This window comes from Erigeron canadensis, chromosome 4 (genome assembly GCF_010389155.1).
Source record: "Erigeron canadensis isolate Cc75 chromosome 4, C_canadensis_v1, whole genome shotgun sequence".
NCBI lineage: Eukaryota > Viridiplantae > Streptophyta > Magnoliopsida > Asterales > Asteraceae > Erigeron > Erigeron canadensis.
In genome coordinates this window covers 2,660,848-2,684,808 of record NC_057764.1, presented here as the reverse complement: position 1 = coordinate 2,684,808, position 23,961 = coordinate 2,660,848, and the positions used below count along the sequence as shown (strand labels likewise).

The following is a 23,961-nucleotide window of genomic DNA, read 5'->3' as shown; positions in this document are numbered from 1 at the left end:
ATTCAAGTGCTAAAGTTGGAAGTCTCATTGTGATTGAATTGCTAGTAAGCGGCTAAGGTGAGTAATATGGGGATTAGACGGGTCACATGACCATATGACCCCGAGGTGTCATGTAGTCATGTGATAGTTACAGCTAGACTATATGACCCCGAGGTGTCATATAGTAATTGGATAGTTATGTTTGATAAGAGTTGTTTGCATCATAGGAATAATCTAGCTTTATCGCTAGATTCCAGTTGTTATGTGCTAAGTTGTTATGTGTTGCATATGCACGGATCCGTTGCAAGATAAGAGTTGTAAATCCCTATGTTTGCCATTGATAAGATGTTGATATGCTTGTTTAATTGTTTATATTGCTCACTAAGCTTTTTGCTTATTTCTTTAGTTGTTTAACTTGGTAGGTGCAAGCGGGTCAGGTTTTAAGAAAGAACACCAGGAAGGAAAGGCTAGTGAGGAAGCTTAGCGTGGACTTACTTGTGCTAGTAGGTATATGAAAGTCTCTTTTTGAATTGCTGAGTTGATGCCCAACTCGAATTAAATCGCCCTGTATTTTGAGTTAGTATGTAATGGAACGGGTCGTCCATATTTTGATTAACCTTGTTGGTCAATGGCAAGTTGGAGTCTTCTTGTAAATTATGGTAGTTAAGACAACCCTACAATATTTTCATGTAAGTTTAAGGCCATGTAATATGGTCATGTTGTTTATGTATGTAAAAGTCTTAGTTTTACCCATTTTGCATATCATTAGGTGGAATAACCTAATTAGGTCTTCTTATGGGTCAAAAAGGATATTTTGAGTTGAATGTATTCTAATTATGGTACAAAAGAGATCTGCACTTAGGTAGGTTTATGTGTAGTCATTTGGTATAAATTTTGGTTAGTCAAAGTTATATTGCGTCTAGGTTAGTACCATTGACCCGTTTGAACTCAAATTCCGAAACAGAAGGCTCAATCAAGTCACATATTGTATTTCAATTTATTCTGTAAGTTTTGGTGTCTTTGAAGTTGATTTTTGGTCGATTTAGGGGATGTTGACCATCTTGAAGAAAAAAATGTCAAAAATGACTTTTAGGTCAACTTTGAAGGCCTGTATCTTTGAAATGGTTCAGTTCTGGTTCAAGTGGCTTACGTGGTTGGAAAGTAGACTTCGAGGGCTTCGAAATGGTATAAGATATGTTTAGTTTTGTCAAAAGAAAAGTGGGTCAAACTGTGTCGTAAAACAGCTGCCGGGTGCTGTTTGTTTTCTGATCAGCAAGTTGCTGTATTTTTTCAGCAACCTTCATGTTCCTGGGCTGTTTTTGAACTGCTGTAATTTTGTGTGTGTCTTGTTTTGGGTGAAACCAAAAACAGGTATTGAAAGTATGGTTGTATGTCTTTGAAATGGTACAGGTTTCATGCAATACGGATGTGTTTAAGTGTGTCAAATATACGTCACAAAACTGTCCGTTGGAGCAGTTTTCTTGTAAGTCAATTGAATTTAAAATGGTTATAACTTTCAAACGATAACTCCGTTTTTAGTAAATGAGCTATCCACAGAAAGGGGAAGAAGTCTACTTTCTAATGGTTATGGTATTAAAGTCTAAATCAAAATTAATTTCAAGTTATAAGTTGTTGAACAGCTGCTGTCCTAGTCGGTTGCCCCATTTTAGTTTGTATAAGAGTCGGGACCTATTCTATACATATGTATTGATAAGAATACACATGTTTCTGTTATTAAACCATGTTTTAAAAAAAAAAAAAAGTTGGGCGTTTCATATTATCAATAAACTTATATTTATATAATTAGTAAAATGTTTATTTGAAAACTAAAATTTTTATAAAAACTAAAAAAAATGACCAAAACACACTATGATCTAATTTAACACAATGTTTTTTTATTGTGTAATCCAAAATCACATTGTGTTAAGTTTTAAATATCTGATAGCGTGTGAAAGTCATAAAATTTTTCAAACACATTGTGATATGAACTTAACACGATGCGTTTTCTAAAAAAAAGTTAAAAACACATTGTGCTATATTCAGATAACAATGTGTTTTGACTAGTTTTCACAAAAATTTTAATTTTAAAATGATCACAACCCATATAATATAAAGAAAAAAAATTTAAGTATTTAAAAGTTAAAAAAAGTCAAAATAAAATTTGACCAATAGAGGATTTTATTAATAACATAAAAACCACTTAAATAGAGTTTATCTCGTCCATATGAACACACTTACATGACTATGAGAGGATTGCTTATAATGATTTTCTAATTCTGTTAAGATACCAAAAAACCAAATGGGCTACAATCTCCGTCTCTTATCTATCTCTATTCTCAATAAAACAAAATTGTTATGACATCACATTTTACAAAAATAGTTTAGTTGTTACCTCCAAATTTTTTCTTAAAATAGTTCTTTTTTATTTAATTTATTTATGATGTCAAAACACCTTCCTAATTAAAGTCTATCTTATTATTTTTATTTTTGTTATTTATGATGTCTTTTTTTTTTACAGAAAATGTTTTCATTTTCTTTTTAAAACTCTGATATTTTTATACATGGACTTTTATATTTTCATCATCTAAGTAATTTTATCATAACAAAATTTTAAATTTTTGGCATATCATACGGGTTAATAAGCTAATTAAATTTATTTGTAACATAAAATATACTATTACGAGGTTATGATTACTGTTAAACTGTCACAACTTTAATATCGAAGATACGCTTTTACAAAACTTATATTACGAGTATTATTCACGGGTTGAACCTTAGATAATTAGCTAGTATCTATTTATATTAATAAAATAAGATTGTTATGACATACGCATTTTACAAAAATAGTTTATGTGTCACTTCCATATTTTTTCTTAAAGCTTAGATCTTTTTTGTCTAACTTACTTATGATGTCATAAATAGTTTCTTATTAAAATTTATTTTACTTTTATTTTTTATGATGTAATTTTTGTATAGAATTTTTTTTTTTAAACTCTAATAATTTTATCATAACTTTAATGACGAAAATACTTTTTTCTAATACTTTTATTAATATCTCCGGGTTGAATCCGGATTAATTAGTTAGTAGAATTTTTAAAAAAATGTCACAAGTTAGTTGGTGACAACACTATCGTACAATAAAATGTGATCCCAATTCCACCCCATTTCTACAAAGCGGGCATAAAAATGGATAGATGTCCAAGCCACTTTCCATTAGATTCGTAGTCGGTGACCGATCAATTAGTAATCTCCAAACAAATATATTTACCTTAGACGGGGCAAACCGATTCGGAACAAGTTGGATGCTGACTAGATGGAAAAACAAACTGATCTATATGTTTTATAACAATAACAAGTTTTACCTAGAATTCGTAGGAGTCATCACATAACCATTGCGAAGAACTCGGTTGCTCTACTATTATAACATTTGAAATATGATAAGAAAAGGATTGAAACTGTTGCAATTCGTCCGTATGCCTCGTCTCCAAATCTCCAATCCCATCTAAAATTGTTACATTCCGTCGATGATATATAGACCAATATCTATTCTGCTCGATAGAAAAAAAGCCGAGGAACAGTATAGAAAGCAGAAAGACACCAATCCAAGTGCCGAGCCAGAAGAGAGGGACCATCCCCAACCTTTTAAGTGATCACTTTCACAAGTTAAAAATCCATCAGTATCAAGTTTCTAAACACCTTACAAATGTATCCCCAAGTACTCATGAGTTTGTTCCTTGGATCCATCAAAACAAAATATTTGGGGAATTATAAAGTTAACCTTAATCCCATTAAGCAAAGGAGTAAAATTGGATACTTTTTAATGTTCATCTTGGAAATAAACTTGTGAAATGACCAAATTGATTAAGATACACGTATGTAAGAAGATCGAAAAGGATTTAATATGAGAACCAAACTCTAGAGAGATTCCATTTGGGTCATTAATCACAGTATAAAGTTGATTATCAAATGGAAAGGAAAAAAACCAAAAAGAAATTGTTCTCAGCTCAACCCAACTTGATCGATTTTAACCTGTAGAAAAAGTACATGTTAAGACCCAAACGTATTTCAACCAAAGACCCAAACGAATACAACTATTCCCAATAAATCCTCTGTGTTTACTCCTAATATGTACAAGTTACAAGAGTTATATAGATGGCTCCAACGAGGCTTGAAATCTTGGCGGCACTTTAAGCAAAGGAGCTTGAAACTCACCCGGGTTTCCCAATTGACCACATGCAGCCATTTGGTCATCTCCTCTACTTGGTCTCATTAACACAACACAACCTCCCTCTGCCAGGATGTTTCGAAACTCGACCATCTTTGCATCCGTTGTGGGTTGGAAGTATGACCCACTATGCGGGTTGAATGTGATGAGGTTAATCTTACAAGGAATGCCCTTAACAAGATCAATAATCCTTTTTGCATCATCAATACTGAAAAGACAAGATCATAACATTAATAAATGAATTCTGAGCATGTGCCTTTACACAGATATAATCATTTTGATAAGCACACCCCTTAAAACTTTTAGCCGAGTTTGCAATTTTTATTTTGTAAACTCTCATCTTTTCATTCATACAAAAGGCATTTAATGCCCTGTATCCCATTGTTTGGGTGTCAACCTGAGGATTTACTTATTTAGTCAAAGACTAACCATGTTGCACCTCCCAAAGATTTGTACCACTGAACTCGTTGACTCATAGGCAAACTGTTCTTTTTTTCCCAAGGGAAACAGGCAACTCACTGTCCACTCGAGGTTCAACTATCATAAGAACGATATGATTAGTTTGCTCTACCAAAGCTGGTAAACTTTGGTTATACTATGTTCACATAAAACCATAGCTTACATTGTGAGTTGAAGTTTGCATGCAAACATATGTAATAGTTCAATACAACTATCAGAATCATGCATGGATTGGAGTCACTGGACACGTGTGTATAATAATTAAGTATGTGTTCGGATGCATGTTTAGAATACTTAACATTGGATTTTTTGGTTAAAGTAAAATATGATATTTTAGGGTCAAGTTATCACACTTTAAAACCACATTTTAAAACAGCATATCCAAACACCCTTAAACTGATGCTAAACGAGACATTTTAAGGAGGCAATTTTAACCCATTTACTTATAAATGGGTCGATTTTGGTTGTATTTTCTCATGGTGCAAGTGAAAAAATTAGCTAAAAAAATGAAAATAATGAGATTGAATGGATTTACCATGGTCTATTTTTTATGCGATTCATGGTCTATTTTTCATACGATTATTCTGGTAATAAATACGAGTAATAAATTTATTTTGTATTTATATAGACATCTATCATTATTCAAAAGTAACATTAAGGAAACAAAAAAAGCAATCGTGGGTCAAGAAACCGATCCTGCTGAAACTAATATGACCCATTTAACCCTATCTACATTTTGACCCATTATCTAACCCGCCCATCTTGCGACCTTGGCACAGACTTTGGATCATATCATCATAAGAAGAAAGTAAAGTTATTCTCACATCTCACCTGTCATTAACTCCAGCAAGCATCACATATTCAAATAAGACTTTGTATTTATGCTTCAAGTGGAGTTCTTCACGGAGGGTTTCAAGAAGTACATTCAAATTATACTTCCGATTAATGGGCATAATCCAGTTCCTAACCTATGACATAATTTTGAGATGGTAAGAAAAAAGACAAACAAGATCAAAGCTTTGTAATAGAAAGGATCAAGAATATTACTTCATCAGTTGTAGCATTCAGACTAACGGCTAAAGCACATTTAGACTCACGAAGAAAGCGTTTTATCTGGGGCACTAGCCCACTGGTTGAAATGGTAACCTTGTTGGGGCTGAAATGAAGCCCTTGCTCATCCACCATTACATCTGCGGCTTTTAACACATTGTCGATGTTCTGAAGTGGTTCTCCCATCCCCTAAAAGTAAATTTATAAACTGATAAATATCACGTTCGTTCTCTGTATGTTGGAGAAGTGACATAAAGCACGGATGTGCAAATGGTCAATACAGATAAGTTCATATTATTTCCTACGTGTCAACAATGGTCGGGTCATGAGGAGTTGACCCAAAACACTTTTTTGTCCAGATAGTTGACATACAATTACTGTATCATTTTATGATTACAAAAAGAGTTTCATTTCAGTATTAGTCTAATTGTTAAAATACAATGATTTAGGAGGTTTTAGCATTAAAAAATGTAAACACAAGGGCCAACTTTTGAGCCATTCAGGAGGTTCCCTTTTTTAAGCTATTCTTTATTTTATTTAAATGACCCTTTCAAGATAAATCATAAAACATATCCTAAATCGCCTATTAATAAGTGGGTCGAAATTGCCTCATATAAGCAAGTATCTGGTTCTACTTTGAGTATATATATCAAATACTACTGTTTTGAAATTAGCTAAAAATTCATAATTAATGAAAAAAAAAGAACTAGAATTGAATTAATAAAAATCAAACTGTAACTACAGATAAAAAAGGTCCCGTAGTTGAATCAATAACGTTATAATTACAAAGTAAAATAAGAAAGACTTGGATTTAAATCATAATAAAAAAAAAAAATATAATCATAATTTAACCAATATGAGGTTCATACTTAAAGTCAAAAGAGTAAAATAATTTGATAAAAGTCATAAAAGGAATGAGCTACTGTTATTATTTACTTAGTACGTTATAGTTACTCCATTGATAATAGCAATATAGCATACATACCATGAAAACAACATTTGTTATGGGTCCAACTTCATCCGTAAACAATCGTCGTGCAAAAACCGCTTGTTCTACTATTTCCGCTGCAGTTAGATTTCTCCTCAAACCCATCCTGAAAAAAGAATAATCCATCAAGAAGAGGAGACCGAGGTTCGCATTTTGGGTCAAAGCCGACCCCTTTTGTCAAGTACCAAAAAGTTACCTATTTTAACTAGTTACCCAACCCACCCGTTTTGACACATCTACGTACAACCCTTGCAGATCCAAGAGCTTAAGAGTCCCACACTCATCGTTAGCAAATACAATCAGAAGAAAAACTTGCCTGCCAGTGAAGCAGAACTGGCAGTTCATTGCACATCCCACTTGGCTTGAAACACACACCGTATTCCTTCCTCTGTCATTGTTGGGTATTATGACCGTCTCTATTACCAATCCATCATCCAATCTAAACAGAATCTGCAGCCTCCTGAGATATTATGATTAATGAGGATATCCTTATAAAGCAACGATAATATTATCTAGAGTATCTATTTTCATCAAAGGAGGCAAGATGAGCAGGGTTGATATGACCAAGAAACAGTTTTTTGGCCATATTAAAATGGTTAGTTATCATTATCTGAACAATATTATTACAATATTTATTCTATCTCCTTGAACAAAACAAGTTAAGTTACCCGTTCAACCCTTTCCCCTTCTAGCTAACATTTTGTTAGTCAGTTCAAAACAAAAGCAACCAAAACTGATGTTTCACAAGTAAATTGGCCGCATGTATCATATATAATCGTCATTTTGAGGGTCCCACTTATATAAGATGGGACAATCTGATTTGATATGGGTCCCATTAAATTGAAATATGAACATATAAAAATAGAACCAACAAATTGGAGAATTATAGGAGAACTGAAAAGAGCGGTTCACATGAATGACTATATGAGCTATGGAGTGCTTAGATGTATGTTATAACTAGTTACTAAGACAAAGTTTTGCATGTATAGGCATTGGCGGATCCAGGAATTAGTCTAACCGGGGGCAAAAAAACTCACTAGACTTATAGTGGCCAAAACGACAAGAAGATAGTCTCAGAATAACAGCAATATATAGTACGACAAAAAAAAAATCATAAAAACCACAAAACGAAGCATTTGAAAAAAAAAAAATAAACTAATTAAAAAACAACCAAAATGGTAAACTTCATTAACATAGCAAGTCAGCAAGTGAAAACGTTATAATATTGACAAAAGAAAATTAATAAAATTTCACAACAAATTAATATATAAACTTTTAGTAGGATCACTTTAACAACAATATATATCTAATGATAAAACTAATGTGAAATAGCCATAGCCAACAAACCAATATTAAAATATGAAGCATTTGAAAGGGGCTACGACCTCTAACTTTTTGGCGTAAACTCTTTTTTTTTTATATATATTTTAATTAAGGTTTACAAAATTACGTTTGGAGTATTTGCTTACCATATTTAGAATCAAAGTTTGTATATAATCAAGGTCGCACCAGAATTTCAATGAGAAAGGAGAACAGGAGGTTCTATTGCATTTTCTTTTTTATGAATAATGATGTTTTCATCTTCCGTACTAGATTTAATGGTTTGGGCTGAGGGCATTCCAAAAATACAGTGAGGGCAACTTAATAAGTTTTGGGCTTTATAAAAAAATTTGCATTACTAAGCTATAGTTTTTACCAGCCCACAGAGGGCATTACCCCCCAGTAACTATGAATTACATCCGCCCCTGTGTATAGGCAAAACTGATCATCTAGCTGTAAACTTAATTATGGATTTTGAATCTCAAAATCATTTTCAAAACGCACATTTAAACTCCATATATGATATATCATGCAAGTATATACAGTCCAAAAAAATGACCAGTGTTGTAAATCTCGGTTATCTCGGCCGATATATCGCTTCTCGGTGGTCGACCGAAACGATATATTTCCGATGGAAAATGATTAATCCTCCTAAAACCTTCAAATTATGACGTGTATCCCACTAACACTCTTTCCTAATTTTAACTCTTAATTATGCCACATGTCAAAATCTTATGGATTTCTAGGAGGTTTAATTAGGGTAATTAATCATTTCCCATTCCCGATATATACCCCATATATCGCTTCTCGGTGGTCGACCGAGACAATACCAAAAGCATTATTTACAACCTTGAAAATGACATTACCTTTCTAGTGCCATCGGATGCCGTAATAATATCTTTCACTTGTAATGCCTTCAGTTTAGCACATTTACTCAACATCATCGTTAGATCTTTGTTTAAACCTAAAGAATAATAATTAGATAAACCAAAGTTAGTAGACGAAGAGCAACTTTTGGATTGAAGCCGTTAAATAACTTCTTAATATTGAGTCAAACCTTCCAATTCTTCACATGAATGTGCCCAAATACTCTTTGAATTATTCCCATATAGCAACTTCCACAACATTAAAGCTTGAGCAGGTCTATAACCTTGGGAAGTGACCCAATTCTGTTAGAATATTCATTTATTTAGAATCTGAAATAAGCTTAAGTTATGTATTAAAGTAAAATGATACACGTATGGAATAGATAATTTTATTTCGAAACACACCGGCTAAAGGCCAGTTACGCCATTCTTTTTTGGTGCCCTGAAAAGTTCTCAAGTCACAACACCTATTTGGTCATTATTGTGTTTCAAATCAAGTTATGGCATATTAACGGCTTCATTACTTCCCTTGTCTTTTTTCTTCTTTTATTTTTTGAAGAGCATTGTTTGATATAACAAAAACTTCCATAGTTGGGGAGTATTTCTGATGAAATATTAGAGCTATTTTATTTTTTCACAAAGTCAGACCAACATCTTCTCAAACTCATACAACTTGGCAATAAATTTGACACTAACAATACTGCTAACATCAATCTAAACAAAGATTACACTAAACTCTTAAAACTTATGGATCTAAAGATACTGCTTATTAACACCCATTCTAAACTTCATTCTATATAAATTTTCACCCACTCATTTACACACACACACACACACACACACACTCCTACAACAACACAACCTCAAATTTGCAACAAAATCGATATCAACTTAGCATCTTCAAATAACAGCACATATCATATTAACACTTGGAGGAGTGCAAATCTAATGACTTATTGAAGCTTTTATTTTTATTTTTTATTACCATGTATGTGTCTCAGTTTTGGTTCCAATTTTCTACTTATAGTTCAATACTTCAATCTAATGAAAGACACACAAAGTTCACAGATATGGGGATGTTTGCAATTCTTTACTTTTAAGCATGCTTATTTCCTAACAAAGTAAATATAAATAAATTCATATAAGCAGTGATTCCATATGTTTTTTATAAAATAAGCACATAAAAAGTTTTCCAGAGAGCATTTGTTATTGCTTATTTGCCATACAGACAATCAATGTAGGATTGTAACTCAAAACCCCACATGGGTTATATATGTTAGCATGGGAGAGGACAAGAAACATAAAACTCGAGGTCTTCAAAACCCGGTCCAATCTTACTTTTACCACGGTGTTAGGCGATTTATAGTGGGTCGATTATCCATTATGTCACGACAAGAGCTAATTCAGCAAAATTCATATATTACAAGATTATAGATACAATTTTATAAATATATATTCACACACACACACACACATATACTTGGAATTCTTGGTATCTCATTCCTTTGAGAATGACTTTTTGAGAGTCCTTAGAATTAATTCCACCATCTTCAACTCCTATCACACACACAATAGCCATAAAAAAAAAAATAAAGATTAAAACTTTGATATAAATAATTAAATAAAATGGTAAAATAACAGAAGGGGTTTACCTAAAGAAGAAAAAGATTGATTGTGCAAGGTTTGTGAAGCAGGGGATGTTGAAAATGAACGGCGGCGGTGGTGAAATATCGGAGAAAGAAGTGGCGGCGGTGATGGTTTGGAAACAGAGTATGACGGAGAGGCGGTGGCGTTGGTGGTGCGGCGGAAGACAGTGGTAGAGGTTGTGGTGGTGGTGGTGGTGGCGGTGGCTATCATTAGTCGCCTCATCCAGATTGTTGATTCCACAACCATTTCGCGAATGCTACTTCGAAGTGTTTGTGCCAAATTGGATAAGTGTTTACTTTTCTGTTTAGTTGTCAACTCAATGACCATTCGTAACGGTTCCTGTTTATACTTTCACCGGAGTAAATTTTTTTTTTTTTCATCTTTCTTTCGCTTCTATTTTTATTTTTTAATCATTCACTTTCCCCACTTTTTTTAATTTAAATTAAAATACAATATATTTAAACTAACCTTAACATATTTAATACTCACGATACCTCACCTTGTACGCAAACAAAATAGAAAAAAATAATACAAATAATATAAATAAATTAAATTGGACTCACATCTCATCTCTCGCTTAAACCAAATTATTCACCTATCTCCTCTTCACCTTCTCCTATCACCTATGAGGCTTAACCGTTCACCTATCCTTCATTTCCCTTTCACCTAGGGGGTGTTTGGTAGGGTGGAATGGGAACGGTGGAAATGGAATGAGAATCACTTCACTTGTTTGGTTACACAAGAGAATATAAATGAAGAGGTAGAAGGGGGAATCATTTCCATTTTCATGATTCCTCCCAAAATGGTGAAGAATGGTGAGAATGGAATCAAATTACATTTTTTTTCTTTTTTTCTCATGTATTTAACTATTAATTTTAATTATTTATATTATGATATTATATTAGAATTAGTTTTTGTTAAAAAAAAAATTCATATTGATTTGTTTATTTTTATATTTCTCTTATTATCATTCTCTGTTGTTACCAAACAATATAATTATTATCTTTCCAAATACTCATTCTCTTTCCTACTATTTCCATTCTTTATTACGTTTCCATTCTCAATGATTTCCTCTTACCAAACGCCCCCATTTATATTCTTCACCTTCCCTTTTAAGAATGGTCAAAGTGTTTACTTTTATGTTTTCATTCATGAAAAAAAAGAAAAAGCAAAAATCTCATCAAAATAATATTAAACTCGCAATGCAGGGGTGATGGTCACAACAACGGTTTAGTAGTATTGTTGACGGACGGTGATGACACTCATTATGGGTGGTGATGACACTTCTATTGATGATAGTGACATCGTCGAGTGATCTAGGTTAGTTTAAAGATAATAGTGCGAAAGCTTAGAAAATAAGGATTTAAAATGCAAATTATTAGTATAAGGTTTCGGATAGTAATTAATTTAATAAGGACAAATTTGCTAATTTCTAATAATTGGAGATCGGGTTCTCACTACCAGTCCACGTGGGAATTCTTCTAAGAAAGCCCCTATATCAAAATTTTAGTTTCTAAAATAATAGGAAAATTCTTGGAGGGGGGTGAGTTGATATTAAGGTGTCAAGGCGCTCGAAGAAGGCCACAAGTGGAAGCAACCGATGCTTTGGTCATTCAGTTGACGGTTAGAGTATCGCTTTCATACGGCGAGAGTCATTGGTTCAAATCCAATAGTTTTCCAAAGGGAAATTTTATATTTTCAAGTATAACGAATATGTAACATTTTTTAAATATAAGGAAGTGAACTATTTTAGGTTTATTTATCATTTTCTTTTATGTAAAGGAGAAGATAATACCTAATGTAGTAAAAACAAATATTTTTTAATACCGTATAATTAGCTTTACAATGATTGGAGCTACCTAGGCTCTTCTTTATGGACTTCGTCATTTTGGTTGTACTCCTCGTCATGCCATGCAACCATAAGGAGGAACTCATCTATATCCACTCATCATCATCATTACTCGTCTCCTTTATGAAATGCATAGACGAGTATATGTGTGTTTAATTATTTTTTTTTGAGAATGAGGAGAAAGGGTGTATATGTGTGTGGGTTTATAATATTTTAATTGTGGATGATTTGAAGATGAAAGTATGATAGGGAGAGGCAAATGAATTGGATTAGAAAGAAAGGTGTATCTTGGAAAGAGAAAGCTAATGTGATAATCAAGACGAGATGATGACGGCGTCAGAACTGGAAAAAGCTTTGTAAACAATAATTATTCGATGAAATCTAAAATATAACTCAATAGATTAATCTCGTGTTTTCTACAATTTAAAATATAATTGTAACAAAACTAAGTAAAAATTAACCAAAATCCCTTTAATAACAAAATCATAGATTATTTTCAACTAACCTTATTATTATCAATCACAAAAAAAGAACAAAAACTAGATAATTCTCGCAAAAATAAAAGTAATGTACAATCCAATGGAAATTATACGGATCTTTGTTGCATGTAATATATCAATAAAAAATATTTCTTTTCACGTTGTACAGTTATTAGTTTTAGTTAAGTAATGAATATGTCGATTTGTACAAAGATAATAGACGTTTTCAGCGGTTGAGCATCACTCTCTTTCTGATTTATTACGAAGTTTATTAACTCACAAAGATTAAACATGAATTTGGGTTCTCAAACCAAAAGTCTTTTTCATTTTTTCGTAAGCAAATTATCTAAGTTATTGATCGATTTCATGACCAATATTAAAAAATTATAAAAATCATGTAATATATAATCCTACTTATTTAAAAGTCCAAGATGGGCGATAAAAATGTAGCAACACTTTTTATACAAAAAATGAAAAACACGTTTTTTCCACTATCAACAGCTTATTTTCCCTTAAAATAAACATTCATTTCAACATATATATACATACAGTTGCTATATCTATACAAAAATCACCTTCAAATAAGTTAAGAGTTTATAGAAGATGACGATGATGGAAGTGAGATCAAGAGCTCCGGGAAAGATAATACTGGCCGGAGAACATGCGGTTGTTCATGGATCAGCCGCCGTGGCTGCTTCAATTGGCATATATACATCTGTATCTATACGTTTACACTCACAACTTTCTTCTTCTGGTAACCTTTTTTTTTTTTTTTTTACACTCCCATTAAGTAAATTTAACTTTTTTTCATGTGCCCACTATGTGTTTGATCAAATGCCTTAATGGGTTTTTAGTATACTTGTTTGTTACCCATTTTTGTAACTGACCCATTTAGTATTCTTGCATAGTTTGAGGCTAAGGAATCTCAAAATATGCATTTACAATGGTGCTTAAAAAAGGTGGTTAATCTAGTGTTAAGTAAGCAAATAAGTACTAATTCGTTTTTTATTCGAATATTTAGGGGATGTTTGGCTTAGTTTATGTTGAGCTCATTTGAGTTTGGATTATGTTTGATTATGAGCTTAATTTGCAATTACAAGTCATGATAGGCTCACAAGTCCAAAAGGCTTATTAAACATGAGGCAAATGCAAATAAGCTAATATAAGCTAAGCCTTAACCCCCTTAGAATGTGCCTATTGTGTTTGGAGACGATATATGCTATAAGCACTTGAAATTTGAAGCCGAAACACCCTTTAGATATTAAAGATTTATTAGTCTTCAAATTGGATTTCAATATAAGCCAGTTATAAAAACAATGAGTGGTACCCATGAAAAAGATACCGTGCTTACATGAGAGACTCAAACAACCTTGATAACAATGACTAATACATATCCGGGATGTGGATAAACTATATTAATAAGTAGATTCTGATTCTTTTAGAATAAATATAAAGCTGATGTCTCAAAGTGTGTGGCATTTCTTAGTTTTGAGCATCTGATGCTAGTGGTAGATAACTACATATTGATGTATAAATACGTCTGAGTTTTGGAGTAATGCGTCCTGCCCTTTCCACGCCTACTTTCCTATCATCTAAGCTTCTGATAACATCTCTTCATTTAACAGAAAACAGAGCTTGATATTTTTTCCTATAAGATGCTTAGGGGGTAAATTGTTTGTCTTGGCTAACAGATTGAGGTACAATTGGGGAAAGTCGATGGTACTATGAGTCTATGACTAACAGGTTGTTGCAAGGAAAAATGGAGGAGAATAAGGCTCACAAAATATTAAACTTGTAAACGTGGCTTGAAAAAAAGTAGAAAAAGCTATTAATTTTCCTTTGGAGCTGGACTCATGAACAATATCCTTTCTACTCATCTAATTTAAATAAATAATCTTTTTAACTAGTATGGGCCACTGCCAAATTTAGTCAATTACAAAGAAATAAAGTAGGTCAAGAGTCGCCTACATTGTTGTATTAAAAGTCCAAAATGGCCTAGAATTTAACATTTTTTATGCATAAAGTGAAAACACATTTCCAATATCAACAGCTACCATCGCTTCTGCTAAGTTAAACAATCATTATCATTATAGAATCATGTATTTACCACAGAAATTTAAACCCCTACCTATATATATACACACACTTTCAATTTAAAACACTCCAGAAAAATAGTAGCAGTTGAGAGCTAGCCCGATGTCCAAATTTTATAAGCTTATTCGCATTAAGCATTTCTTAATATATACTTTTAATTTTTTTTCCACCTCGTAACAAAAGATGTTATTAACAAAGTGTTATGGTTATCTTCATCTGCAAGTTTAATCTGTATATGTAAGCTATCAAAATAATGAATATCTCAGCAAACTTGATAACATGGACAAACAAAGCTTGTAAAACCCTTGGAAATAGCAAAGAATCAAATCTCGGAATATGAGCTTATATATAGAATGCCATTCCCCTACTTGGTTGACAATTATCTAAATCTCATCAAGTGGAATTCAAACTAAAAGTAAACATGCTTCTATTGTGCATATTGCCTTTAATTTGTATTTTCTTTCATTAGCGCTAGCAAAATCTATAAGATAGTTGTTTTAACATTAAATAAAGATCAAGTGGATAATATGTTTTATGTTTGTAGAATCTTTCCTCGATGATATCTTATTACATGATCCGACTATGGTGAAGGTCAATGCTTCTTTCAATTTTTTGCAGTTGATAAAGATGATATTCTCACGCTCCGTCTAATGGATGTGGACCTAGAATTTTCTTGGCCAATTAGAAGAATCAAAGAGGTATTACCTGATTCAGCCAGTACTATTGCATCCTCACCCGCAACATGTTCCCCAGAAACCATCAAACTCATTTCAGTTTTAGTGGATGAACATAAAATTCCAGAGGCAAATATTGGAATTGCTTCTGGAGTCATTGCCTTTCTCTGGTTATACACTTCTATTCAAGGGTATGCTTTCAGTTCTCTTTTATACTGTAGACATTACTTCTATTCAAGTACCTGGTTGAAACAAGTTAGGGTCAAAATAGGTAACTCTTTGGCATGGTTGACCTACGACACATATGGTCCAAAGTTCTGAATTTTTTCTATAAACAATTACTATGTCAAATATGATTACATATGTTTTGTTATCTTCAATAATAATTAATAGTCTAGTTTTTTATGAAATGACATAGGAGTTGTATACTTTAAAACTACACTTTGAGCAAGTTTCAATATGTTTGACATGTTTCCTTATTAGCAATGCTTCATTTTACCCATTTACCTATTAGAGGTAATACACAACCATCTGATGCCAATTCACAACTCACAAGTAAATGGGACAAATTTGCCACTGATCCTTTTTTCTTCTGACGCAGGAATAAAGCAGCAACAGTGACTGTCTCATCTGAGCTTCCCTTGGGTTCAGGATTGGGTTCATCTGCAGCATTCTGTGTTTCACTTTCTGGCGCTTTGCTTGCTTTATCAGATTCTGTTACAGTTGAGTTTAGCCGAGAAGGTTGGGTTGCTTTTGGAGAAAAAGAGCAGCAACTGGCGAACAAATGGGCTTTTGAGGGTGAAAAGATCATTCATGGGAAGCCATCTGGGATCGACAATACAGTTAGCACATTTGGTAGGTTACCTTTGATAATCTAAAATATGAGTTTGACATATAACTTGATAAAAAGCTTGACTATCAGTCAAAGATCTAATCTTCCACTTAATTAGCACAAAACAAAAGAAATATGTGTCCCAAAACAATAATATATCGATGCCACTTAATAAAAAATCTCCTTAATATGCATGTTTAGTGAATGATTAAAGGTTTCACATGACTGTAATGACAGGGAATTTGATTAAATTCAAATCAGGTGCTTTGACATGCATCAAATCCAATATGATACTTAAGATGCTAATTACCAACACAAAAGTGGGTAGAAATACAAAAGCACTAGTTGCAGGTGTTTCAGAACGTAAGAACAGGCATCTGGATGCTATGACATCTGTATTTACTGCGGTTGATTTAATCAGCAATGAATTTGCTTCAATAATTCAGTCATCTTCTGATGATGATATTGAGAAGGAACAAAGGGTAGAAGAGTTGATGGAAATGAACCAAGGTTTGCTTCAATGTATGGGGGTCAGTCATACGTCTATTGAAACCGTGATCCGGACAACATTGAAGTATAAATTAACTTCCAAGCTGACTGGAGCTGGTGGAGGTGGATGTGTTCTAACTTTCTTACCATCATGTATCCTTTTCACAATTTCTTTTATAAGTTCTCTTCTATTTCCTTTCTTTGAGTGTAGTTAACATTTACTGCTGGAAAAATGAGGGCCGGGTGGGTTGGCCAATTGTCAAACCGGTTCCCAGTCAAAACAACTAATTATTGGATATCGATCAGTATAGGTCAGTTGACCTGAAACACTCCTTGTCTAATTTTTATGTTCTTAACAACTACGTTGTTTTAATAGTAACCTAATTTTTTCAGTAACATGATCTAGCAGGTGTTTAAGAATTAAAAACGCACTTTGGTTGACTTTCGAGTTTAACTCTTTTCCGTACAAACGGCTTTGATGTTTACTTTGTTTGGTCTTCTAGAAAACAAGTATAACTTGAATTGCCCGTTCACAAGTACATAGGTCAAATTTTTCACAATTACTTCATTGTCAATTTCTACTGAGATGTGTCCTTAACCATTACCAACAGTATTGTCAGAAACAGTAATCGACAAAGTAATCAAGGAGCTTGAGCAATGTGGATTTCAGTGTTTGATTGCTGAAATCGGTGGTAACGGACTTGAGATTTGCTTTGATGGCTGTTCATAATTCCTCAGTTTATAACCATCTTGTCTGTGACAACCAGGCTCAGATGGGAGATTCTTAACATCTGGTGTGTTAAAACAGTTTCATATTGGATTGTTGTAAGATGCGTGTTAGCTTCTACTTTGTCTCAACATTGATTTAGTATAGAATAATATTATTACAAGTTTCATATATGCAAAAAGCTGATTTTATTTTCTTAGACTTAGGAAAAAGCGACAAGAAGTTACAGTAGCTTCATCTCTTAGCAATAATGTTACATAGGTTTGGTAATTTGATTAAATTTCTGACTAAGATGATACTCATCGTTAACACATGTTAAATCTAGTTGCATTTCAGGTAAATAGTCACTCTCTTCGCCCTAAATTTATTGTTCGTGTTTTTATTTTGATGTCTCAAAATAATAGTCTTAGCAATCAAAATTCATTTAAATGTTAAATATCAAATGTTATAAGTGACAATGCAATGAATATCGACGACAAGGGATTAAAACACCCGGTCAACAAAGTTGGCATAGACATGATATCTCAAAAAGTTAATTATTGTAAGTATGATATATAAATAATAAAGTGATGAAAATTTGAAGATCAGGGGATTATTGATCATAGAATACTGATGCTGATACTTTTTACTCTCACTAAACTAACTAGTTGTAGAATTCGACCGACTTCCAAGACAATGAATCTCGCAGTACCGGGAGGCCCTTGGAAACTTCAACAACTCTACACTCAACTGCATTTTCTTCTCCAAGGACACGCCATCGCATGTGATTGTTATCATCGTCAAAACCTCTGCATTCCCCAACAAGTATGCCAAAAACTGTAGATAACATTTCTGCCCCATGAAGTTTACATGTTCTAAGGTTCTTAAGCATACATGTCGGAACTGATTGCGACTCAATCCATGAAGAATTTTCTTGATCTTTGGGTTTCTGTTTGAGCATAAACAGCAGAAGGATTGCCGAAAGTTATGTGTAAGAAAACGGAATAGAAAGCATATATAGCATAACTGAATAATGCATGTCAATTGTCAAAGATAGATTTAGAATCAGGTAAGCCTAAGTAACATACCATTATAATACATAAATGCTCCAACTCATGAGAGTGTTCCAGAATTTGATGAAACATAGCGCCAATCCAAACCATTCTGAGAAGAACTCGCATTGAACTCCAAGTGCTTCAAATACGGAAAATCAGGCATCCGTGTTTTGGATGGTGTCTTCAGCTGAAAACAAATGTATAAGTTAAAAAGGAGAACAAGTTTGAATACAAAATCAGCAGGACATACATTCTGAGTCTTTAGGAAGATCGATAACTTACATAGAAAGGAACATCCAACAACGTAATCGAGTTAGTTCCACTTACTCCTTATAAAACTTCAACCACAAAAGGATGGGAAGCATTGAACTTTGATAACGATACTGAAACAAGAGAGGACAAATCTTTCATCACAAAAACTGTGTTAATATGTGTTCTAACATAGAGGTCTTCAAGCTTAGGAACATCTACAACAACTTTGTTGATACCGCCCATTATTATGCGAGTCTAAATAATACTCAAATTCAAGAGCTTCAAAGTAGGGATGTTGAAGTTGTAACCGTCATTGGAAGGGTCGAGTATTTCTAGTAATAAACTTTCGAGTATTGGGCAACCATGTGTAAGATTAAGCGCATTTACAGAGTTTTTACTGAAAACTATATCAATGGTTTTCAGACATGGAAGATAGACATATGACAGAAACTCCAATTCGCCACCATACACATGTTCATCATTCCTCGAATGTAGGCTTAATTTTGTGAGCGTCTTACAAGTGAACAAACTATGAGGCAACATAAGATAGCTTACCTTAACATTAACATCAAGCTCACAAACATTTAGCCTCACTGTTGCATCAATCCACATACACAAATACGACCTGGGAACCCAAGTATCAAAAAATGCATTCTAAAATGATTAACTACTTGGGATGATGCTTTACTACAACACGGTTTAAGTGCCCCGTCAATGAATTGAGTAAAAGAATGTAAATCACGTCCAAAAGGAGGATGTTTATCATCAAAGTCAAGGCTTGTAACAGACTTCCAAGAGTGAATCCATGTTTTGGATAAAACACTAGTTCGAACCGCAAATTTAGTAGGCATTAGTGAAAGGATGTGTGAATTACGTCTTTGGCCATGTTGCTAAGTCTATCTACATTCTGCCGGGAACCCATTGTTTTGTACGTTTATTTATCCGCTTTTTCTTCTTTGTTCTTCTAATTGGTTTCCTGAGAATAGAAATAGAAATAGAAACAAACCTGATTAGGGAGATTCAACTGTCATATATAAAACCTCTCATCTGTAAATATAAATTTGGGCTGGTAGATTATTATTAAACCCAGCTAAAATAAGGCTACATAAAGAGTTAATTGAAGAATAGATTCATCTCTCTGGTTTGTAAATATATGTTAGGGCTGATACATTAATGTGCTTTGGTAGAATAAACAAGACATGCAGCATATCCTGATATGGTAGTTTTGACCCAATATATGTCAAAACTTGCCTAATTGTAGCATTTGCTGCACTACCATTTCCCATTCTTGCATCTTACTTGCTAACTGTATTCACCACCGACTCCTAATTGTAGTATGTGGAACTCACCGTTGTTGATATGCTCAAACTGTTTGATGGTCCATATGAACAATTTCACGTTGAACTAACCTGTCATGGAGCCATTCATTTTACAGATTAAATCATTGTAATTGATTTGGTTCCTAAATGCCTTAACTATATATATAGTTGCACACTTTTACAAATACTAAATCAAAAAACCTAATTCTTATTTTGAATAATCATCACGAAAGAGTTACAAACACGAATCTATTCTTCAATCTTACTAACATGGTCACAAATGGTAGGACTTTAGAAATTTTTTCATGTTCCTTCATACCATCATGCACTCTTCTTATCGAGGCAATACGTTAGTCAGAAACACCTGAACATTGTTTTTTATGTATTTTCCTCGTGCGGACTAGTGAACTGGACATCTCTACATTGCTCTCTACACAATTCACTAAATAAAAGGTGAAATATAGATCATTAATTGCCACGAATTTAGCCTAAAATGATAGAATTTTCTGTTGTAGTTGCAGACATTGAATTGTTTTGGTGTAGCTATGCACAATGTCACATATCATGAAATCATGAATTGTGTGGTTCTTTCATCAATCAAAGTATAGGAAACTAGAGTTTGGAATATGTTGGTTTTTCTCCCTATCAGATTGGTGTCTCGTCTTCTATTGGGTTTACAAATTTTAAATCTGCATTAATTTATTGTAGACTTAGCTGGTCCCAAGCCTGGATATGATGTGGAGTTTATCAATAACTTGTATACCTACTTATTACGGATGTTGTAGTTACTTGAAAGAGACCTTAGAAGTTCAGTAAGCTTGCAGTGGGCAGTGATGGTCTAGGTTACAACTGATTTAACTGATGCTTGTAATAGTCAAAGTGGGTAATGGGTCAATATGAGTATTCCCGGTCTGGTCAATGTGTGTCTGCAAAGTTGATGTAAATCATAAGTTTATGTATCAGGAAGGTTGATGTGAACCATAACGTCGAAATGGGTCAAACCATGTTGATATAACTTCAAGAGGAACTTTCTTTTTCTCTGTAAGATATGATATATAGGACAAAGCTCTAATGTTTATATGGTACCCATGTTAGAGTTTTTCGGTAGTTTATATCTTACCATAGACGATTTTAAAAGTGGATACCTGCTAAAGGTTTTTGGGGTAATTAGATACATTTTCAAGCCATTGGTCCGTATTTACACAGTTTTAAATGCGGGGATTTAAGTGTAAAGACCAATGTATAATACATTCTTTCTTGCAGTGTAGGACTAAAATTTAATTATATAACAAGAAAAATAGAAACACCTTTATTTCATTATAGATACAATGAGTAATTTATCAGAATTTAATGAAGCTGGTTGAACCCTGTTTGAAGAAGTGTAACCATGCCACTTATCAATGCATGCCATTGAGTCCATATCTAAGTGAGGAAGTTGGCGCGCTTTAAGGATCTTTAGAATCTTTTTGGACTTTCCAAGAAGTAGAGCAGCAGAGCGAATGTTGTCTCTCCTCTTCTCTATTGCATCGTGATGACACTTCATTTTTATGACACGTGGTAAGTTGGTAAGGCAAGCGCACAATACATCTGCTATTACAATTGATATCCACTCAAAAACTTCTTCATCATTAGGCCATTTTTCTTGTTCGTTGAAGTGGAGCAATATACTTTGGCTACTTTTGTACATGGAACCTGCAGCTAAGAACTTATAAAGTGAGTGATCTAGAATTTGCTTTTTGCAGATCTTAAGCTGTATCACGATCTTTACTGCTTCATCACCCAACCATTGAAGTATCTCCTTTGATTTTCTTCCTCTATGAGCCTTTTTCTGAAGATCGATTTGTAGCCATGTACGATACACTTCTACTTCTGTCCACACACTTTTAGCTGCTTTTCTTGCCTTCACCAAGTCAGTATTTGGATTAAGGCTTTCTTCAACATGCCTTACAAATTTTAAACCTTCATTCATGCTAGCAAGTAACCCCTCGATATGGTTGTTTGCTATGTTAGGAAGTGCAAGAGCAATGGCTGTTAATGTCACCGTTACTAGACTCCATGAATTTTTTGTTTCTTCTGCGTGTAAAGGCGGAACTTGGTCATTGTGGAACAGTTTCACTCCATCAAATCTTGTAGATTTATGTAAAAGCTTCAAAAGATTGATTGACTCCTCATTAGACACTTGAAGAAGTTGGGTTATAGATTTGAGCGCATCTCTTGTAACTCTTTCTGAAAACTCTGCATCATCTTCAATTTGTAGAGCATACCTTGTATATTCTTTGATCTCTGAATTCGCATCAGTATTAGATACATTTGGTGCCTTCTTAAAGTTTTTCAACCAAGACTTGAAGAAATACCAGCCACACGAGAATAAGATCAGACATGATTTGGGAAATAAACTTATTATTTTGCATATAATCACAAACATTATCTGAAGTGCTATAAAAAAATTCAAAATGCCATTTTTGAAAGCTTGAAAAGCTATTTTGCAATAGCGACCTGGGATATGTGAATGGATATGACTGCGTTTCCATTGATGAAGTTTTTGAGTCCATTGTCTTTCGACTCTGAACATGTTGAGATGTTTCGCACTCCAATTTTTGGAGATTTTGAAATAACTGATAGAAGTGACGCATCTGAAAGTTGGCGCTATACTACCTACTAGAACCCCAATAAACTGCATGGTAATAATTAATTTTATTGACCACTTATAGTCTGATCGCCCGTATGAAAAGTATGATGGCATTAAGAGCTCAGCTACTAGAACCCCACATACTTGTGAAGCGTTAAATAGGCATACAACCCCGATAGCACAAGAAATTGGTGAACAAGCAATCACAAATTGGGGGTTACCGGTTTCTGACATCATCCAATACTTTTTAATAGTATGCACGAGTCCTTTCGAGGAGAAACTGATTTCTTGATTATTTGAATCCAATTCGTGCAACTCCCTGTATTGGTGTTCTAAGATTCTTCTAGATGCTGGAACTGTCAATGCTACCGAAAATGTGAACAGAACAGGTACTAAGTTAAAAGCATCATGCACATAAAAGACATGTGTAGCCATTTGAATGCATACATTAACAATAATGGTGATTATAAGAATACCCAAAGCCAAGATGTTAAAAAGAAGTTCCCTGTCATTCATAAGCCCGAAAGAAGGGAGAAAGTTGGCTAACATGGTGATCAAGAACAAGATGCTAGAAACCTTAGCGTTGACGTCATCAGTGTTATGCATAACGGTGCTTAGATTGGGCTTGATGGTGGTCAGGTCCACTGGTAACTTCATTGCTATCGCTATCACCGTGATTGAAGCAGCATTGAGAGTGAAAAATCTACAAGGAAACCATATTTTCCTTTTCCGAAAGCCTTGGAAGGCATCGGCTGCCATGGCAAGAGTGCAAACTAAAGATGCTAAGCAAACATACAGCCCGACCCATGGCACGGCATCCTCAGGATTGTTCAACTGCATCTTTCTAGGCGTACAATGGTGATTTAACTTAATTAATTTAATTAGGAGGCAGATTATGAGCTAGCTAGCTGATGCTTGATATATATTTTTACATGCTGATAAAAAGTCTCTAGACTATATATCTGCTGCTTGCTGGCAGAAGATAATTATTTGTTTCATTATGTGGTTGAAAGTGTAGTAAACGCAATATCATTCAAAGTAAACGATCC

General features: G+C 33.7%; 3 protein-coding genes across 3 annotated transcripts; 1 reads left to right on the top strand and 2 right to left on the bottom strand.

Annotated features, from left to right (window-relative positions):
- Positions 1-3,978: 3,978 nt before the first annotated feature.
- Positions 3,979-10,840, bottom strand: LOC122598043 (dual-specificity RNA methyltransferase RlmN). Its single transcript, XM_043770649.1, has 9 exons — positions 10,540-10,840; positions 10,368-10,444; positions 9,079-9,190; positions 8,888-8,985; positions 7,018-7,151; positions 6,699-6,807; positions 5,711-5,902; positions 5,495-5,631; positions 3,979-4,412 (listed from the first exon to the last, which is right to left on the bottom strand). Exons 1-9 carry the CDS (start codon positions 10,778-10,780, stop codon positions 4,124-4,126), a joined length of 1,389 nt encoding a protein of 462 aa, XP_043626584.1. The 5' UTR covers positions 10,781-10,840; the 3' UTR covers positions 3,979-4,123.
- A 2,509-nt stretch (positions 10,841-13,349) lies between these two features.
- LOC122595509 (mevalonate kinase) lies at positions 13,350-17,849 on the top strand. Its single transcript, XM_043767876.1, has 5 exons — positions 13,350-13,616; positions 15,575-15,821; positions 16,232-16,485; positions 16,700-17,104; positions 17,563-17,849. The coding sequence occupies exons 1-5, from the start codon at positions 13,466-13,468 to the stop codon at positions 17,679-17,681; spliced, it is 1,176 nt and encodes a 391-aa protein (XP_043623811.1). The 5' UTR covers positions 13,350-13,465; the 3' UTR covers positions 17,682-17,849.
- A 3,743-nt stretch (positions 17,850-21,592) lies between these two features.
- LOC122595399 lies at positions 21,593-23,752 on the bottom strand. The gene has a single exon (XM_043767750.1). It carries the CDS (start codon positions 23,750-23,752, stop codon positions 21,593-21,595), a length of 2,160 nt encoding a protein of 719 aa, XP_043623685.1.
- Between the last annotated feature and the right edge of the window lie 209 nt (positions 23,753-23,961).

Bases quoted from the DNA above. Each gene is read 5' to 3' on its own strand.
- LOC122598043 (XM_043770649.1), bottom strand. From the start codon at position 10,780: ATGGTTGTGGAATCAACAATCTGGATGAGGCGACTAATGATAGCCACC. The intron at 8,986-9,078 runs GTTTGACTCAAT...ATTATTCTTTAG, and splicing joins TTCATGTGAAGAATTGGAAG to GTTTAAACAAAGATCTAACG. The intron at 5,903-6,698 runs GTATGTATGCTA...ATTTACTTTTAG, and splicing joins TAACAAATGTTGTTTTCATG to GGGATGGGAGAACCACTTCA.
- LOC122595399 (XM_043767750.1), bottom strand. From the start codon at position 23,752: ATGCAGTTGAACAATCCTGAGGATGCCGTGCCATGGGTCGGGCTGTAT.
- LOC122595509 (XM_043767876.1), top strand. From the start codon at position 13,466: ATGACGATGATGGAAGTGAGATCAAGAGCTCCGGGAAAGATAATACTG. The intron at 13,617-15,574 runs GTAACCTTTTTT...AATTTTTTGCAG, and splicing joins CTCACAACTTTCTTCTTCTG to TTGATAAAGATGATATTCTC. The intron at 16,486-16,699 runs GTAGGTTACCTT...CTGTAATGACAG, and splicing joins CAATACAGTTAGCACATTTG to GGAATTTGATTAAATTCAAA.